Here is an 18075-nt window from a genome sequence, read left to right as displayed (position 1 = left end):
CAATGATTTTTATGCTTTTTAGCTTATTTTTAACTGCTTCCAACATATTTGCATTTTTATTCTGCTTCTTACGTGTTTACAATCACCTGAAACTCATTTAGAGCTGTCACATCACAATTTATTTATTGTGTGATATCATAAAAATTAATTTCTGGTTCCATCTGCTTTAGACCAATGCATTCGGAACAAATCTGCTCTTCTTGGCAAAGTCTACTACTTATTCCCTCTGTCTTTCCTGGTATTACCTCTGAAAAAACTTTTTTTTTAGCTTACTTTTACATTAACACCTTCCAAACCATTTTGCAGTGGCATTTGCTGCCACTAATCAGCTTCTTTAATTCCTCTTACAAGTCTTTTACATTCTTATCAGAGAGAGAGAGAGAGAGAGAGAGAGAGAGAGAGAGGGGGGGGGGGGGTGGCAATGGTGCATAGACTTGAGCAATTCCTGTGGAATATCTTTCTTTCCGTATAATTTTAATGAAAAGAGATAAGAGACTTCCTGCTGTTCTCTCTGAAATTGCTCTGATGCAGGGATTTTATTTAAAATTTGCTTGTGTTTGGAAGTTAAACTGCATTCCCTGCACTAAATTATAACTGGTCTCATTTTTTCCACAGTACTTATGATTCACAACATCAAATGAGTTATCTCCCCTTTCAACTCCACCGATCTCCAGCTCCTTAAGATTCAAGAGACTTTTTCCTCTAAAAATACAGTAGCAGCTATTGGGATTTTAAAGACCAAGTCATTGTTTGTTTAGTGAGAAACTGTGGTAGCACGAAGCAGACTTGGTGAGACCTAAGGCTTGAGGCCACTGCCTGAATTCCTACAGTTTAATACACTGAATACTCTTTCATTCAAACTGGAATTCTGACATCCAAGAAACTGTGTGTGGCAGTAGAGCCTCCAATAAGTCCTCAGTGGAACACTAGCCTGCCATGATACGAAGAGCTGTGGGGAACACATGAACACTGCTAAAACTACAGCAGAGTTTTGCTCTCTTCCCAAACCAGAAAGCTTCTTAAATCATCACAAAGCCTGGTAACAACATGCGTAAAACCTGTTAACAACATGACAGTTTGTATGCTGATCATGTTAGGCAAAGCCCTCACATTTCTAATTAATATTCTTATTTCATCAGAGGATAGCATGTAGCACTCACAATGCTGTCTGCAGCACTAGTGGACGAACAGTTCATCCGTATTTGTTCCTCATGAAGTGAGACAGTAAGGTGATTACCTTAAGGGTACTAAAAGCTGGACAGAGTGAACATCTGGATTGGAACTGGGATATACACTGGTTTGTTCCCTTACTCCTCACTAAAATAAAATTAATGACTATACTCTCAGTTCTTAGTAGGATCATATTCTGCAGGGTATTCGTAACAACCTGGAGGCGGGGACAAAGGGAGGGAGGGGGATATGACGACACTATCCTATGAAGCTGCAGTGGACATTCTCTTTGCATTTTTTTGCTGAAGCACCTTTTGTTATGGCTGTACTTTTTACCAAACGCTGGTGCATGCCGAGAGACAGCATTCCGACTGATATGAAATATGTATTATCCTATTTCTCAAAAACTATCAGGTGAAAAAAATTCATCGTACAGGCTGATATAGTCACTCTAGGAAGAACTGAATTTCTTTTCATTATCCATCATACTTACTGCATAAGTAAAGTACAACATTGTATGTAATTTTAAAGTGTTCGCAGAAGTAAAAACCCCATGTTTGAACTTTGCACATTTTCCATTTTAGGCCATAAACCGCAGTTAATTACATTTAGATAAGATACCAAAATTTTATTTAAAATTGAAAAGAGAATGAAACCTCATTTCATTCAGTTATTGAGTTTTACATCAGATGGATGACAATAACATTTCAGTTCTGTCTGAGATGGCTTGCAAGAACTGTTGAATAGCATGTATCGAAAAGATATAGTAAGATGAAAGAAAAACAAGGGTAATAGACTACAGTTGACTTAAATCAGACAATTCTGAATCAGTTAAATTAGGAAATGAAATATGGAAAGTAGTTTCGCTATATGGGGAGCAAAACAACTGCCGATGGCCAAAATTAAGAGGATTTACAATGCAGTTTGACAATAGCAAGAAAACACTTCTGAAAGTAAGTATTTGTCAGGAACGCATTCTTGTCTGGAAGTGAAACATGGGCGACAAATAGTTCATACATGAACACAATATGTGCTTTTAAAATGTGATGCTACAGAAGAATGCTGAAGATTAGATGGGTAAATTGGAAAAGTAATGAGGAGCATCTGAATAAAATTGTGGAGACATGTAATGAAGTTTTTAATTGCGTAGGCTTCCACGGATAGTGTCAGTCGACATAAAAGTTTCCTGGGTATGGTACCGCGTCATAATGTAAAAAACTACTGCTGCTGGAGGGAGGGACCAACGTTTTGGCCACGATTGCAGAGGCCTTCTTCTGGGCCTAATGGTACACTATAGCTATGCAGTGTCCTTTATATTTTGTTGTTACTGTTCACTGTGCATGCCATCATGTTAATTTTAAAAAGGTAGTTATATATAAAAAACAAAGATGCTGTAACTTGCCAAACAAGAAAGCGCTAGTAGATAGACACAATAAACAACACACAAACAAATTTCAAGCTTTTGCAACCCAAGGTTGCTTAATCAGGAAAGAGGGAAGGAGAGGGAGGGCGAAATTATGTGGGTTTTAAGGGAGAGGGTAAGGAGTCATTCCTGGACATGCGGGGGTGATAACACTTCCTTTTACACAAATATCCAGCGTGTCCAGGGCCTCACTGCGATGGAGCACTTCCTTCACACCGATCACCTGCTACCCTACCTAAAACCTCTTTCCTCATTACCTTAGGCAGCTTCATCCTAACCCACAACTTCTTCACTTTTGAAGGCCAGACGTACCAACAATTAAAGGGAATAGCCATGGATACAAGGATGCCCCCCCCTCATACACCAACCTATTTATGAGTCGCTTAGAGGAAGCCTTCTTGGTTATCCAAGCCTGCCAACCCAAAGTTTGGTACAGATTTATTGATGACTCTTCATGATCTGAACCCACAGTGAAGAACAACTCCAGAATTTCCTCTCCAACCTCAACTCCTTTGGTTCCATCAGATTCACCTGGTCCTATTCCAAATCCCGTGCCACTTCCCTCGACATTGACCTCCATCTGTCCAATGGCCAGCTTTACACATCCATCCAAATCAAACCCACCAACAGTACCTCCATTGTGACAGCTGCCACCCATTCCATATCAAACGGTCCCTTCCCTACGGCTTATATCTTCCTGGCAAACGAAGCTGCTCTGGTCCTGAATCCCTGAACCATTACACCAATAACCTGAAAACAGCTTTCGCCTCCGTAACTACCCTCCCGACCTGGTACAGAAGCAAATAATCAGAGCCACTTCCTCATCTCCTCAAACCCAGAACCTCCCATAGAAGAACCCCAAAAGTTCCCCACTTGTGACAGGTTACTTTCCGGGACTGGATCAGACTCTGAATGTGGCTCTCCAGCAGGGATACGACTTATTCAAATCCTGCCTTGAAATGAGATCCGTCCTTCGTGAAATACTTCCCACTCCACAGAGTGTCTTTCCGCCGTCCATCTAACCTTCGTAACCTCTTAGTTCATCCCTATGAAATCTCGAAACCACCTTCCCTATCCTCTGGCTCCTACCCTTGTAACCATCCCCGGTGTAAAACTTGTCCCACGCACCCTCCCACCCCCACCTACTCCAGTCCTGTAACCCGGATGGTGTACACGATCAAAGGCAGAGCCACGTGTGAAGCACCCACGTGATATACCAACTGACATGCCTACACTGTGAAGCATTGTAGGTGGGAATGACCAGCAACAAACTGTCCATTCGCATGAACGAACACAGGCAGACAGTGTTTGGTGGCAATGAGGATCACCCTGTGGCTAAACATGCCTTGGTGCACGGCCAGCACATCTTGGCACAGTGTTACACCGTCAGGGTTATCTGGATACTTCCCACTGACACCAAGCTATCAGAACTCCGGGGATGGGAACTTGCTCTTCAATATATTCTCTCTTCCCGTTACCCACCAGGCCTCAACCTCCACTAATTTCAAGTTGACGCCCCTCGTATATCACCTGTCATTCAACAACATCTTTGCCTCTGTATTTCCGCCTTGACTGACATCTCTGCCTAAACTCTTTGCCTTTACAATGTCTGCTTGTGTCTGTATATATATATATATATATGTGTGTGTGTGTGTGTGTGTGTGTGGGCGCGCGCGCGCGCACATGCGTGCGTGAGAGAGAGAGTGTATACCTGTCCCTTTTTCCCCTAAGGTAAGTCTTTCCGCTCCCGGGATTGGAATGGCTCCTTACCCTCTCCCTTAAAACCCACATCCTTTCGTCTTTCCCTCTCCTTCCCTCTTTCCTGCTGAAACAACCTTGGGTTGCGAAAGCTTGAAATGTGTGTGTATGTGTGTAGGTTTTTTATTGTGTTTATCTACTAGGGCTTTCTTGTTTGGCGAGTTACAGCATCTTTGTTTTTTATATATAACTACCTTTTTAAAATTATGACATGATGGCTTGCACAGTGAACAGTAACAACAAAATATGAAGGACACTGCATAGCTAGAATGCACCATTAGACCCAGAAGAAGGCCGCTGCAACTGTGGTCGAAACGTTGGGTCACAACAACTGATATCAAAGAGTGGCAAAAGTAACACTGATCAATTGCCTGGAGACAGCTCATTACATCATTAATATTCAAATGCGGTCAAGGGAGGTCTGTTTAACAAACCATAGTTACGGCTTTCAGTTCTTCCATGAAACACTGAGTGTCTGTGGCGGTGAATGGTGTTCCTGAATGGCAAAGAACTGGGAGGAACAGACACTTAAAGGTCTTGTAGGTGACTGAACTTCAGGATCTTTAAATAGATTGGTCATAAGTCATGATACGGGTATTAAACAAGGAGGGGTTTTCACACAAACACAGGGATCTCAATCTAAGGAGGTTAATTGGTGGTCCCGACAGAGGGTCTGAAGATGCATTCCATTAGGTGACCCACTGAGGGCAGGTATCAGGGAGTTGGCACTCCTCGTATGCAAAAACAATTTGTTAAGTCATACGATTAGGAAATCATTGTCAGATGGTGATAATGTAAGAGAGTTCGAGTTGGTACAGTTGGTACTGAAGAGGAAAAACTACCAAATTTGACAAGAAATTTTGGGAACTGCCAGTGGTCTGCCACAGAGCCATAAACCCACCTGGCATATTGTAGTCCAGCTGGCACAATACCAGAGCTCTGTACATATCGACGAGAGAAGTTCGATCTGCCTCCGGAGGTGAGTGCAAAGTAGCAGAAAAGAGTATTAAGCTTCCACCTAGTGTTTGGTTGTTTTATATGTGGCAATCACGTCATGCTTTTATCAAAGCACCATGTTGTCTCGTTAAGAATGTAAGCATCTTCATCCCAGATGTGAGTCAAACTCTGTAATCTCTTTGTCCAGCAAAGATAAACAAGTGTTTGATGTATTTGTATCAGTGCACCGGTACTTGCTGCGAACACCTTGTGACAATTTTAGCTCCCTGTTCTAAAGTCGGGACTGTGCAACAAAGTCCAAGAGCTGGGCATCCGATTAGAGTTCTTCGTCAGGAGGGTCGAAGTGGGGGTGGGGCTTTGAATGTAACCTCAAAGCTAGTATTCAGCCATTGGGAAGCTATACCAAATGCAAAATTTTATTTTATTATTACCTTTGCTTAAGTACTTCATCGTATTGACCATGAAAACGGAGTTTGGCTCCTCAGTTTGGTCCTAAGGAAACATAAATATAAATAAAAAAATTATGAACATGCACAGGGGTGGCCAATGGGTGGATGTAGAACTGATCACGACGAAGAAGATAGTAACACAGCACTGCGCTCCGAGGGATGCTGGTCTTTTGGATCTACTGGGAGAGGAAACAACCGGTGGAACAAAAACTGACACAAACACAAGGAAGTCCGTAGGGAGACTCGAAAGACCCAGGCAAGTGATGGTGCAAAGCTGCGTTGTATGTCTGATGTAGGGCAAGAAATGCTGTACTGAAGTTTTAATAATTAGAAAAAGTCTATCAAATTGCTTCTGCAACCTATCCAGAGCAGAAAGAGAGCATGTTAGCGATGCTAAATGGTCAGCAGCTATCAATGGATGTAGCGAGTTTTTCCTTAGTTTACAGATGGGGCAATGATACTATCTGGTCACTGGAGCTAACGCACACAGCTTTTTCATGTCACTGCCGAACACTGGCAGGATATAGAACAGCTAGTCATAACAGAAGAAGAGGGAATGCTGCGCCTGGTTGGCTTTGTGGATTCTGTTGTTGACAGGCCATTTAACAACATAGCAAAAGTTACACTTTCAGAACTGAAATGTATTCCTTTGTTTTGCATACAAAAGGAGCTAAAAGTTATTACCAGATGACTGACTGTAAGTAATATCTTCAGTGGCTTCAATATTTAACTATACGGTGAAATCCTTCAATATTCTCTTACGTTACCCACCGTTAATGCAGAAAAATTACCCTGTGTTTAAGTCAGGAATTTTCATCATTCTTGTTTTAATGACAACATTATGTTAGCTAAAAACGATAACGTGTTGCAGTTTTTGTCTAGTCGTCTAAGGAGCATATTGTAGACGATTTGCAGTGTATTATTTCATTCTGCTTAAAAATCGAATGACATTCAAAGCTGTATTGCTCCTCTGCTCATCTCTTTTTACGTGTGAACTGCAGGTGACCATGTCACTGCAAAATAGCTGTACCAGCTGAACAGCCAGTGCTGTCCAAGTTATATGTGCTGGTAAAGCTGTTGTCTCATATTATCACTAAGTCAATGTGCGAGTAAAGCAGAGCACAAAACATACCCTTATTATCGTACTTGACAGTACTCGAGACAGCTTGGCTGCAGTCTCACGTGAAATGAAATCCAATGAGGTTCCAGCAAACACGCAAGAATACATAATGCAATGTTTACATCAGGTTTATTCTTATGGTGAATGACCGAGTAAGAGAAAATAGCTACGAGAGGGAGAGTTGTTTGATTAAGGCAGTCAATCCAAGATAAGTAAGTGTCCTGGCTAGAGGTAAACCAACCTCACACGTGGTGACCACTGGGGTCATTTTGCGCTCTCACTGTTACCACTTCCAACATGGTACAAAGCCGAAGCAACTTGACAACATTTGTTCAAACCTCTCAAGCTCCCTCTTGGGGCCAGTACAGTTTTGACAGACTACACAACTACAAAAAGTTGAGGGAATGGTGATCAGTCAAGCTTACTTCTTCTACAGCAAAAACAGATCGCAGAACAAGCGGAAATCGGTTGTAGTTCAGGGGGGGACTATAATAACCATTCCAGTCCCATCATGCTGAGGGTGTACTGCTTAAGCACCAAGGCCGCAGGAGGACAGGTTATGTTTCAGCATCGGTATCACCAGCGCGGATGGACTAACATCAACGAACATTGTTTCAGAGTCCAACAGCATCGGCAGATCTGGCAGGGGTTAGTGGAGTAGCCTTCTCTCAAGATTTCTTCTTCTCTTTTGCAACTTTTGGTACACGACATTCTTGTGAGGGGTTAACTGCTTGGTTAGTGAGTGTAGAAACTGAAAAGAGCAGGCAGCCTGGGATCCTCAGTCTGTCGTCCCTTCAGCCACTGGCTAATGTTCGGCATCTGATGTGTAGATTTTTGGGGAGAGGGTTTCCGAGATGGTGACCTGTCTGCCAGTGAGGGGGTTGGTTCCCGAAGATAATGCTGTAGGAACAATGAGGCGGGGAGGAGGGGCTATCACTCCCCATGGTCAAGTTTAATTGCACTGACTACTGGAAGTAAACATCCAGACCATAAACACATCATATACTGCTGACAACCTTGCCAAAGTAGAGGCAAAGTATCAACTGGGACTCGGTACAAATCATCTTTTTTTTCTGAGTTTCAAAGAGTTCCTGATTTTGCATTCCTTCAGTAGGTTGACACACTTCTGAGATCAAAGAGGGTAGTCGCTCACACAATTGACTCCAGACCAGTGGTAGCACAAGCGGTGAATTTTCATGAAGTGGCCAGCAACAGTCGCCACATATGGGATCATGTATGCACTGGGAAGACATATCCCAAAGCAGTGGCATTTAAACAACCACATTGGGAAAAAAAAGGGTTCACATTGTAGTGTTCAACACAATTTTGACCTTTCCTGGAAGTAAATCTGCCGGAAAAGTGAGGCCAGTGTCTACTTTGTTGTCTGGCGCGCCTCTCAACGTACACAATGTACAAAGATGATTCCTCACCTCTCCACATGTTCACACAGTTCTTCATTCATTTACAGCATAAGTGAAAATTTAATTGCTGTACCTTGCTGAGGTACTTATGGAATGTGAAGGTACACCATCAATGTGTTTAAAAGATCAAGGCATTTAAAAGAGAGTAATGTCTGTGACTAGAAAGGATTTGCCACCTTAATTAAGACGGAATCGTTTTTGCAATATGCTAAGGGAAGAGAAATTGTTGAAAACATAAAAAAATTGGTTTTAAGTCACAAACGTATTAATGACATCAGCTGATAGTGGGCAATTGATAAAATAAATGGGGAAAGCTGAGCTTATGCTGGACCAGGATTCAAACTCGGTCTCCTGCTTATAGGCAGATGCTCTGACCAATGATCCATCAGGATAATGTGCATGGGGGCCTATACTTGTAATGTCTGGATATTTTGGGAATTTGGGTCCTTTGGGAGGCTTGTTAGGGAAGTCCATGCAATGGTGATGAGCACTTTGTCCAGATGGCACAGTGGACAGTGCATCTGCCTAGTAAGCAGAAGGCCCATGTTCAAATCCTGGTCTGGCACAAATTTTCAACTTTTCCCATTGATTTAATCAGTGTCTATTGGAAGATAACATCATTATTCCCTTTTTGTCTTGATTCACAGTTGCTGCAGGCTAAAAATATTACCTGTTTTTTCAGACATGTTCGAATGAGCATACACCATATATATGGGGGGGGGGGGGGGGGGGGGGGGAGATATGGAATTTTTGTTCCTGAACATCAACAGTTGGTAGAACTGGCCCCACACTTCTGCTCTGCTTAGGCAGGACCATTAGAAGTGAGAACAGCATGCTGCTAGATATTTCCCGCCGTTTCGTAATTAACATCACGATGCCTGAGCAATAGGTGCACCCCTACATTGCGAAAACCATAATTGTCAAATTTCTTGATCGTAAAGGAGTTACTGCGGCGGAAATTTAATTATTATCAAGGACGCGTATGTTTGCCTGGCATATGAAGTTCAAGGAAGGACAAGAACATGTGGAAAATCAGAAACACGACCGACTTCCTTGGACATGCATTACAGACAAAAACATTCATGCAGTTAAAGAGATTATTGACAATGATCAACTGGCAATAGTATCAGATATTGTACAATAAGTTTGAATCAGTTATGGGAGCTATCACGCAATCATGTGTTCCAGATGGGTCACTAAACTTTTGACTGAAAAATCTGAAGCTGAGTCATTTGGAGGCCTGAAAGAGGCTTACAGCAAGGTTTGAGGAAGAAGGTAACGCATTTTTGAGTCAGATTGTCACCTGGGATGAAACATGGGTTCACAAACACACTCCAGAATCCAAACAAGCAAGCAAGGAGTGGCAGAGGAAAGATTACTGAGGCATTTCGCTTTCCGATTTTTTGAATGAGCGATGCACGATCAATTCTGTTTACAACTGCGAACTGTTGAACAAGGCCAGAGTTACATATCACCGCAAAAAATGAGACCAATCGTTTCGACAGGTCATACAACTCCACGACAATGTATGACCCCATACTGCAGTTAGTCTCCAGGCTACAGGAAATGCACTGGACTACACTTGATAATCCTCCTGATAGTCCGGACTTATCGCCCTGCCCTGCGATTTCCATTTATTCGGACCGCTTAAAGAAGCTCTAGGAGGGCGACGATTAGAAGATAACTATAGTGTGGAAGACTTCATGTGTAACTGGCTGCTGATATGACCAAGTTCTTTTTATGATGAGGGCATCAAAAGCTGCCTATACACTGGGACAAATGCATTTCCAAAGCAGGAGACTACGTGGAAAAACAAATTGTAATTGCCGTGAGTTTTTCAGTAAATGAATTCAAATAAAAAATAAATTCCCGTTTGTATTTGATCCACATTCGTATACCATCAGTTTCATTTCGAGAAAGGATTTCCATCATTTTGGATGCAAACAAGGAACTCTCAGTAACTGTCGAGAAGTTTGTTGGTTTCTTTTCCTTCCATGGCATAGCAAAAGAGGGAAAGTTTCTACAGTCACAAAGATTCGCACTGAACTGTGGCCTGTCTGACTGAAGACCGATGGGTCCTCCATGCCACTAGATGATAACTTTGGACATTCCATAATGCCACCTACTCTGAACGAGGGCTCTCACCATGGGTGTAACCCAGCTGGAACAAAGGCTACCTGGTGAGATGGCCAGTGCCTGGAGACTCCAGACAGACAGCCACCTACTCCACAGCATGCATGACAGCTTGAGAACCAATAATGAGACTCTTGTGTGGTCAGGGAGTTACCACCATACGGGTACCAAAGATGCCTCTCGACGGACTCGTTACTGTGCTGGGTAGAGGGCGAGCTTGCCTACACAATCTAAAACATTTTTAATATTAGAGGCTGAGTGGGGGCTGAAAGTAGTAGACCAAAATACATAGTGCAAAATACAGGAACAAAGTAGGAGTATCCAGAATCGACATTCTATGAGTGAACTAGGTTGTCAGCAGGCAGTCTGTTCTAGAAAGATTAAGTTACAGACTAGATACAGTTGGAATGTAAAACTGCAGCAGGAAAAGAGAAATTTGAGCTCCAGGGAGAGGGGATCAGAGCCACCTAGGTTTGATGCTTTGTGGAGATAGTATCATTTTACACCAACAGATGGTGCTGGATGTATGAACTTTATACTAGTCTGTATTACTTGACAAATCATAGTGAACACATTCCATTATGTTGTTATCTGCTGCTGCTAAATAGTTGTGTTCTGGTGCAATATTTCTAAGCAGACAAATTTCATAAATTTAACACACCTGCACTTGATAAGTTAATGAAAAATTATCATTCAATAGTTTTTTGTTGCATAATGTGTCTTCACCTAATGAAAGAAAACAATGTTATCTCTAAATTACATTTAAGGAGACAAAAAAGGACCATATTGTAAAAGCTTAATTTACTTCAATTGAATATATTTACACATTCCTCACTTAAATTAACTTAAAACTTTTTCTGTAAACTGCCCTGTGGTTATTTGTGTTTTTCGTTAATTTGGGAGCTGAATGTGAAATGTTCACTGGCAGGTTCAATGCCTCCATGGTGTGAAATGTCACAACACCAAAATTGCTCAAATTGACTGGCCTGGAAACAGTTTAACCTAAATGCTTTACAGCACTTGTGGATAGGATTACAAGATGCAGTTTTTGAAGAACCTCATCCATGCAACACACACCAGCTTATTGCACAAGTTCAGGATGATGATGATGATGATTGGTTTGGTTTGTGGGGCACTCAACTGTGCGGTTATCAGCACCTGTACAAATTCCCAACCTTCTGCTCAGTCGAATCTCGCCACTTACAAGAATGGTGATGAAATGATGAGGACAACACAAACACACAGTCATCTCGAGGCCACATGTTCAGGAGGCATCAAACTCAAGTCACCCCTGAAGAGACAGCAGTGCTTGCACAAACTTTCTGCGCAGGGTTGAAGAAAGTCTTCCCAATCATGGACATCATGCAAAATACTTAAAAGAGTACAGATAATTGTCCAATCATTCTATCAAAGGCAGGGTTTTTTTTCTGCATGGGAGGGGGAGCTAATAAAAATATTAAACACTTCTAACCCTGTGTTTTCTTTCTTGTTGTGTGAGAAGGGAATCCAAGAAGTCAATGTATTTCTGATACACACTGTAAATAAATTTTCTCTTGCATTGGAAAGCACAATGGAGTTATATGTAAACTTATTATGACGCGTTTTGACGGCAAAATATTGTAGCTCTCAAGACTAAACACTCCCTTATGTCTTACTGAATGAAGATAACAACAGAACCAATAACATACCTGTTGAGTTTTTCTTGTTTACATCAGGTTTCATTTCCGATTTATAATTTGACGGTGTCAGCAGCTCCTCAACACACAAATTGGCATGATGTTTCACTGCGACATGAAGTGGCGTATCGCCATTTTCATCTTGCCTGTCAGGATCCGCACCTGAGTTTAGCAGCCATTTCACTGATACAGGATTCCCAGCTGCAGCCGTGTGCAGAGGTGTCTAGAGAAAAGACAACATTGGCATTACTCTGTTGAAGCACTATAAGAAAAAAGGCATACTTACATATGGAAACAAATAACTTCTTCTCATGGGTATTACATAGCTTCACAATACTTTTATCAATGACCAGTGTTTGTCCTAAATTTTTCACATTCTAGTTAACATGTATTCTGACACCAGTCTTCGAAGTTCTCATCAAATAACACAAAAACTTAAGAAATTGCAGATACCTTTTCATATGTAAAGTCTAGTACTGAACGCCGCGGAATTTGAATCAGCGCCAGACGATATGGACGTCAAAGACCACTAGAGGTCTCTGCTGTGGCGGCACGCGCTTCCTGGCATGCATTTAGTGTAAGGGTCCACAGTGGGACACGTGATCCCTGCAGCCAATAGCGGCGTCCCTGATCATGGATTTAAGTGCCTGCCTCTCACTCAGCCAGTCAGACTAATCTTGCGTACATCTCTGGACGTATCGTCTCGCCTTAAAAGACAGTGCATTTACTTTCGTGTTCTGGTTACGAGTGGACGTAGATGCCAGAGATGCATTACCAAAACAGCTCCCGAGTCCTCGGGGTGTCAGATGAGTTCCCACGTCCACCGTCGTTCCCACCATTTAATGATGCTAAAGAAGACTGGAAGACGTACTTACATCGACTGAAACAACATTTCACGGCTTTTCAAGTCACAGACGACTCCTTGCAGCGGTCATTGTTTTTGTCTTGGGCCTCCCCAGTCACGTTATTTCTTCTCCGTTAGTTGGCACCTTTGTCCGATCCTGTGGCTCTCTCTTTCCAGGAAATATGCCTTTTGCTAACAAACTATTATTCCCAATGCTACAATGTGGTTGCCTCTCGGCTGGAGTTCCACCAGTAGCATAAACAGCCTGGTCAGTCCTATCTTTCCTGGGTCATGGGCTTGCAGGGTCTCAGCCATCAATGGTGATATTGACCGCCTGGTTTGTGGGTGCACCGTGTGTGTGCGTCACCAGGCAAGCCACCCTCCCTCAGTCGTTTGCACCCTGGCCTGTGCCTCGCCAGCCCTGGGATCGCATCCATATCGATTTTGCGGGCCCGTTTTTGGGGTCCATGTGGTTACTTATCATTGATGCCCACTCAAAACACACATATGTTGTCCGCATGGCGTCCACCAGCACGGAGCTTACACTCACAGCCCTGGCCCAGGTTCCTGCCATTGAGGACCCGCCACACACTTGGTCTCCGATAATGGCCCCAAACTCACGGTGTCCTCCTCCCACGACTTCTGTCAGGCCAACGGTATCAAACATATCCGTAGCCCACCTTTCCACCCTTCATCCAATGCCGTGGCGGAGAGGCTTGTCAGTACTTTTAAACAAGTTGACAAAAGCGGTCGACATATCTCCAACCACGGTGGGCCTCACCCTGTTTTTGAGCATCAATCGCACGATGCCAATTGACGGACGCTGTCTGGTGGAGCTCCTTCATGGGCAACAGCTGCGGACCCTGCTCCATTTGCTGATGCCATCCCCCTCCTGCTCCCACTCCCGGCCCTCGCATCGTTTATGCCCCCGTCATGGCAGTGTGGGCCCACGAGTATGGGCACAAGGTGGGTTGGACGCCTGCCACAGTCGCCCCAGCCAATGAGCGGCATGTGACGTCGGTGCAGATGTCAAAAGGCTTGGCTCGCCACCATCATAATCAGCTCCCCCCTGCATGCCCCTGCGGAACTCGAGCCACCGCCTCATCCCCTACCTCCATTGGGTACGGACATGGTCCTCGAGTCGCCGCCCCTGGCCCCGGTTGCAATCTCCCCGCGCAACTGCTGTTGGCCCTCCCCGCCCCGGGTGGATCGGCAGCCCTGGACTCTGGGTCGGCCATCATTGATACATCGGGCATCCTTTCCTCATCATCAACAGTGGCTGGTGAGCCTGGCTCGTCTTCCCACTGCCACCCACCTCGGCATCATCCGGGGTGTTCTGCCCTTATGCGCAAGTTTAAGGGGGAAGGAATCTGGTACCACAGGTCACGAAATTTGAATCCGCGCCAGACGATACGGACATCGAAGACCTCTAGAGGTCTCTGCACCATCGCGCCATAAGCCGTGGCGACACGCGTCTCCTGGCACACATTTAGTGGCAGGGCGCCACAGTGCAACGCGTGGTCCCAGTGAGCAATAGCCCCCGATCATGGATTTAAGCGTTTACCTTTCGCTCAGCCAGTCAGTCTAATCTTGCGTATGTCTCTGTACATATCACATCGCCTTAGATAGTGTATCTACTTTCCTGTTCTGTTTACGAGTGGATGTGGTTGTCTAGTTAGGTTTTCTTGTGACTTGGTTGTTTCCCGTAAGGTCCTTCGTCGGTCGTGTTCATCTTCTCCCGTTTGTGTTGTTGTTCATGGGTCGCTCTGTGGGTACCACCACGATTTCTGTCACATGATCCCCACGACCTTTCTGTCACGTCATCCCCACGACCATTCCGGTCACAGTTACAAGATACAGCAAAACGATTTTTTGGTTATGTCAGACTTTGAAGGTAATTGCAATGGCATCTTATATGGATGAATATTATAAATGCTGGTATGTAACTAAACCTTGGCACATCCTAGATCTAGTGCTAGTAAATTGCTGTAGGGACCTGTGTAACACATATCCAATAATAAAAATTAAATAGAATACTTGATAACTGAAGTTACAATAAATAAAAATGGCTTACCTGCTGGCTATCATTTGGGCAATTTAGCAAATAATGCTGTGGTTCCCTGGCCAATACATCCAACATGTGTCTTAGTAAGACTTCTTGTTTATGGAGTATTGCAGCATGAAGTGCACTGAAAATACAATATTGAAAGATTATTTTTCCAAAAAATTTCGTAGCACAAATAAAAAAAAATTGTAATAATGTCTTCTCAATCATATCATGCACTGTGCATACATTATTTACAAGGAGATGATAAACCAAATATGTAGTAGCTCTCAAAATTGGAATATCTGGGTAACAATCAACGATAAGAAAATATATAAAAAAATGATTAGTCCAATCCTTAATGGGTTTTACATGGTTCATGAGACCTAAAGCTCTGACCAACTCTGAAGGTTTTCCTCTTTTTGTTCTCTGAGTTAAGTGGGGCAGTTAGCACACTGGACTCCCCTACGGGAGAACACAGTTCATGTCCTTCCCCAGCTATTACTATTTCTTCCCTAAATATCTGAAGGCAATGCATGGGATGATTTCTAGTCTTCCAGCTATCCTAGCTTGTGTTCACAATGTGTGTGACCCAACACTAACAATTAGTCAGAAGACAAATTATACGGGATATTTCTTACATAATGTATTGGAAATGTTGTCACACAGCACAATAAAACTGTTTCTTAAGATACAGACTATGTAATAAATATAAATGCAGCCATCCCAAGAGGGGCATAGCTGGCCGTAAAGCAACAGTTTCTCAAATAATTTGTGGCTGGTTGTGGTCTCTGTTTATTTTGTTTCTATTGGCATTACTTTTCTGCTGATGACTTTAGATTTTATTTCAGTTCATCAACAGCAATCAAATTAAGAGTCAATGTTTCAATTTACAGATTTAAAAAAACTATGGAACAAAAACCTACTGTACTTACGTATTGCCACCATGTGATTTCTGACTGAACATTTTAAGAACTCTTTCTGTAAATACAGGCTTTCTCAATGAAGCATTTCGCTTCATTTCATCCACTATTTGTCGAGCAAGCAGTGGTTCGTCCTAAAAATTTAAATTCATTTGTTAGGTAGTGCTGAACACTTAATGCATGTAAGTAATATTATTCAGAACAACAAAAAACAGAAACAAAAGAAATTATATTATTCTGAAGGAGATTTTTGCTTTCCCCTTGTCCTTACAAGAGTCTACTCCCCCTCGATGTAGGGTCAAAAAAACCCTCTTCTTTCACAAAGCTGACCTCTTTCCTCCTCAAGGAAGAATGAACAATTCAGAATGCTAAGTAATAGTTTTCTCTACTTTTAAATACATCTAATAGCAGTACTTGAAATTTCAACTCCTGAAGGTAAGCAAGCATTATCTTTATGTAAATTTACAAACTGCAAAGTTATTATGTCACAAGGAATTTGTGATGGAACCACCACCAGATTGTTTCATTATCAGCTCAGAAACAGTCTGGAAAGCTTGTAAGGGTGTTGCATATTAGGATGGCTGAGAAATAATTGTTAAGAAAAAAATTGGATACATTGCACCATTTCTAATTTAATTTACACTGAAGTTAGCCAATCAGGTCATTGCACACATGAATTCAAGCAGCCTACCAGAGATGATGTTGCCAAACATGTTCCTCGTTTAGTTTCCACAAACTGAAAAAGACAGTGACACAAAAATTGCACTCAGTTTCAGCTAGCTGATTGCCATCGGTCCGCTGCAGACTTGCTTTCGTGACGGCACACTTTGTTGTATACCCAACACCATCACAAGCATTCTACCCATGGCATAAAGCGAAAAAGTGCCATTCTACATCAAACCCAAAATCTTCTTCATGAAAGGGGATATTAATAATTTTTTGTTTTTGTTTTTATACTAACTTGCTGCCCCATCCAAAAAGTAAATCAGCTTTAAAAGGAAGGGTGGTGCTGTTTAACTAGTTTGTTAATTTTAGTTGAAAAATGTGCCCTACTGTAGTGTTGTGTTCAAGGCAGTCACTAATGACACAAAAGCTGTGGCTCATTAGTTTATCTTCTTCTTTATTATAGAATACAAATGGATGAACTGTGGCCTGTTTGTTTACCCAGTGGTGCCCTTGTACTTCATCTTTAACAACAAAGAAATAATTTTCCGAAAAATCAGCAAGAACTAAGCATTCATCAGCTGCCAAGGTTTGCTTTTTGTCTTTCAAAAACTTACTTTGAGCTTTTCCAGTAAAATGATGCATTTTCAGATCTTCAAGGTTAGCCACCAACTCTTCAAGAAACTCTTCTCGTGATTTTAAGACTGTCACCATTTCAGTTCTGTCTTGTGTCACCCTTTGTTTGTATTTTATATTATATTATCAGGCATCAAATTGTCTTCTTCAGACATGTCAAGTAAGCCTTATTTGCCTGGACAATCTTCACATTTTCCCCTGATCATACAATTGTAACTGTCAATATTGCATACCATAACTTCCAAAAGGTCAACTCTAAGATTGGCCCCATCTATCATCAACTTTACGTTCTGATGAAACAAACATTATGGGTGCCAGACGTCCCTGCAGCAATACACTATCTTGGTCTCAACTCGCAAAACTTTGATCTTCCAATTTTAATGCAGAGATTTTCTTTTTTAAATTCAGTGAATAATTCATTTAAATTACTCAGTATTAGACTTTTTTGTCTTTGAATCTGGGAACCATTTTCTTTCACAGAAACAAGTCTTTTTGGCGGATATCAAATGGCTGTTATTGTCGTCATCATCATAATACTTAATAACTTGAGTGTGTTTTCACTACCAAATTAGATGCACTTTCCTTTTGTAATGCTGGTAAAATTCCCTGTTCTTTTACTAATTGCCATGATAACTTAAGAAGACGTTCTGACACATTAAATTCATCACTAACTTTTGCTCAACTCCAAGAATTTGGCAGTAAATAGATAATCTTAATTTTAACCTCTCTTTTTGAAGTAATGCATTTAGTTTTTAGTTTTTGTATCAAACCATCATATTCAGTTGGTGAAGTTTTAGAGCTTCCATCTGTTTTAGTACAAATTGTATTTTGAAATGAATCTTCCAAATTCTTTTTGAC

General features: G+C 42.1%; 1 protein-coding gene and 1 non-coding gene across 3 annotated transcripts in view; one reads left to right on the top strand and one right to left on the bottom strand.

The window, feature by feature from the left end:
• Positions 1 to 18075, bottom strand: part of LOC126282030 (nuclear factor NF-kappa-B p110 subunit) — an 87951-nt gene that overhangs the window by 18176 nt on the left and 51700 nt on the right. For both annotated transcript variants that reach the window (XM_049981450.1, XM_049981441.1), the window contains exons 12-14: positions 15931 to 16052; positions 15026 to 15140; positions 12120 to 12330 (exon numbers count right to left, since the gene is read on the bottom strand). In XM_049981450.1, coding sequence (XP_049837407.1) covers positions 12120 to 12330; positions 15026 to 15140; positions 15931 to 16052 — 448 coding nt within the window. The remainder of the gene's footprint in view (positions 1 to 12119; positions 12331 to 15025; positions 15141 to 15930; positions 16053 to 18075) is intronic.
• On the top strand, positions 8793 to 8865 carry Trnat-agu (transfer RNA threonine (anticodon AGU)). The gene has a single exon. It is a non-coding gene; the product is annotated as a tRNA-Thr (tRNA).

Source organism: Schistocerca gregaria, chromosome 1, assembly GCF_023897955.1.
Source record: "Schistocerca gregaria isolate iqSchGreg1 chromosome 1, iqSchGreg1.2, whole genome shotgun sequence".
NCBI lineage: Eukaryota > Metazoa > Arthropoda > Insecta > Orthoptera > Acrididae > Schistocerca > Schistocerca gregaria.
The sequence above is the reverse complement of the archived record's forward strand: the minus strand, read 5'-3'. Positions and strand labels throughout refer to the sequence as shown.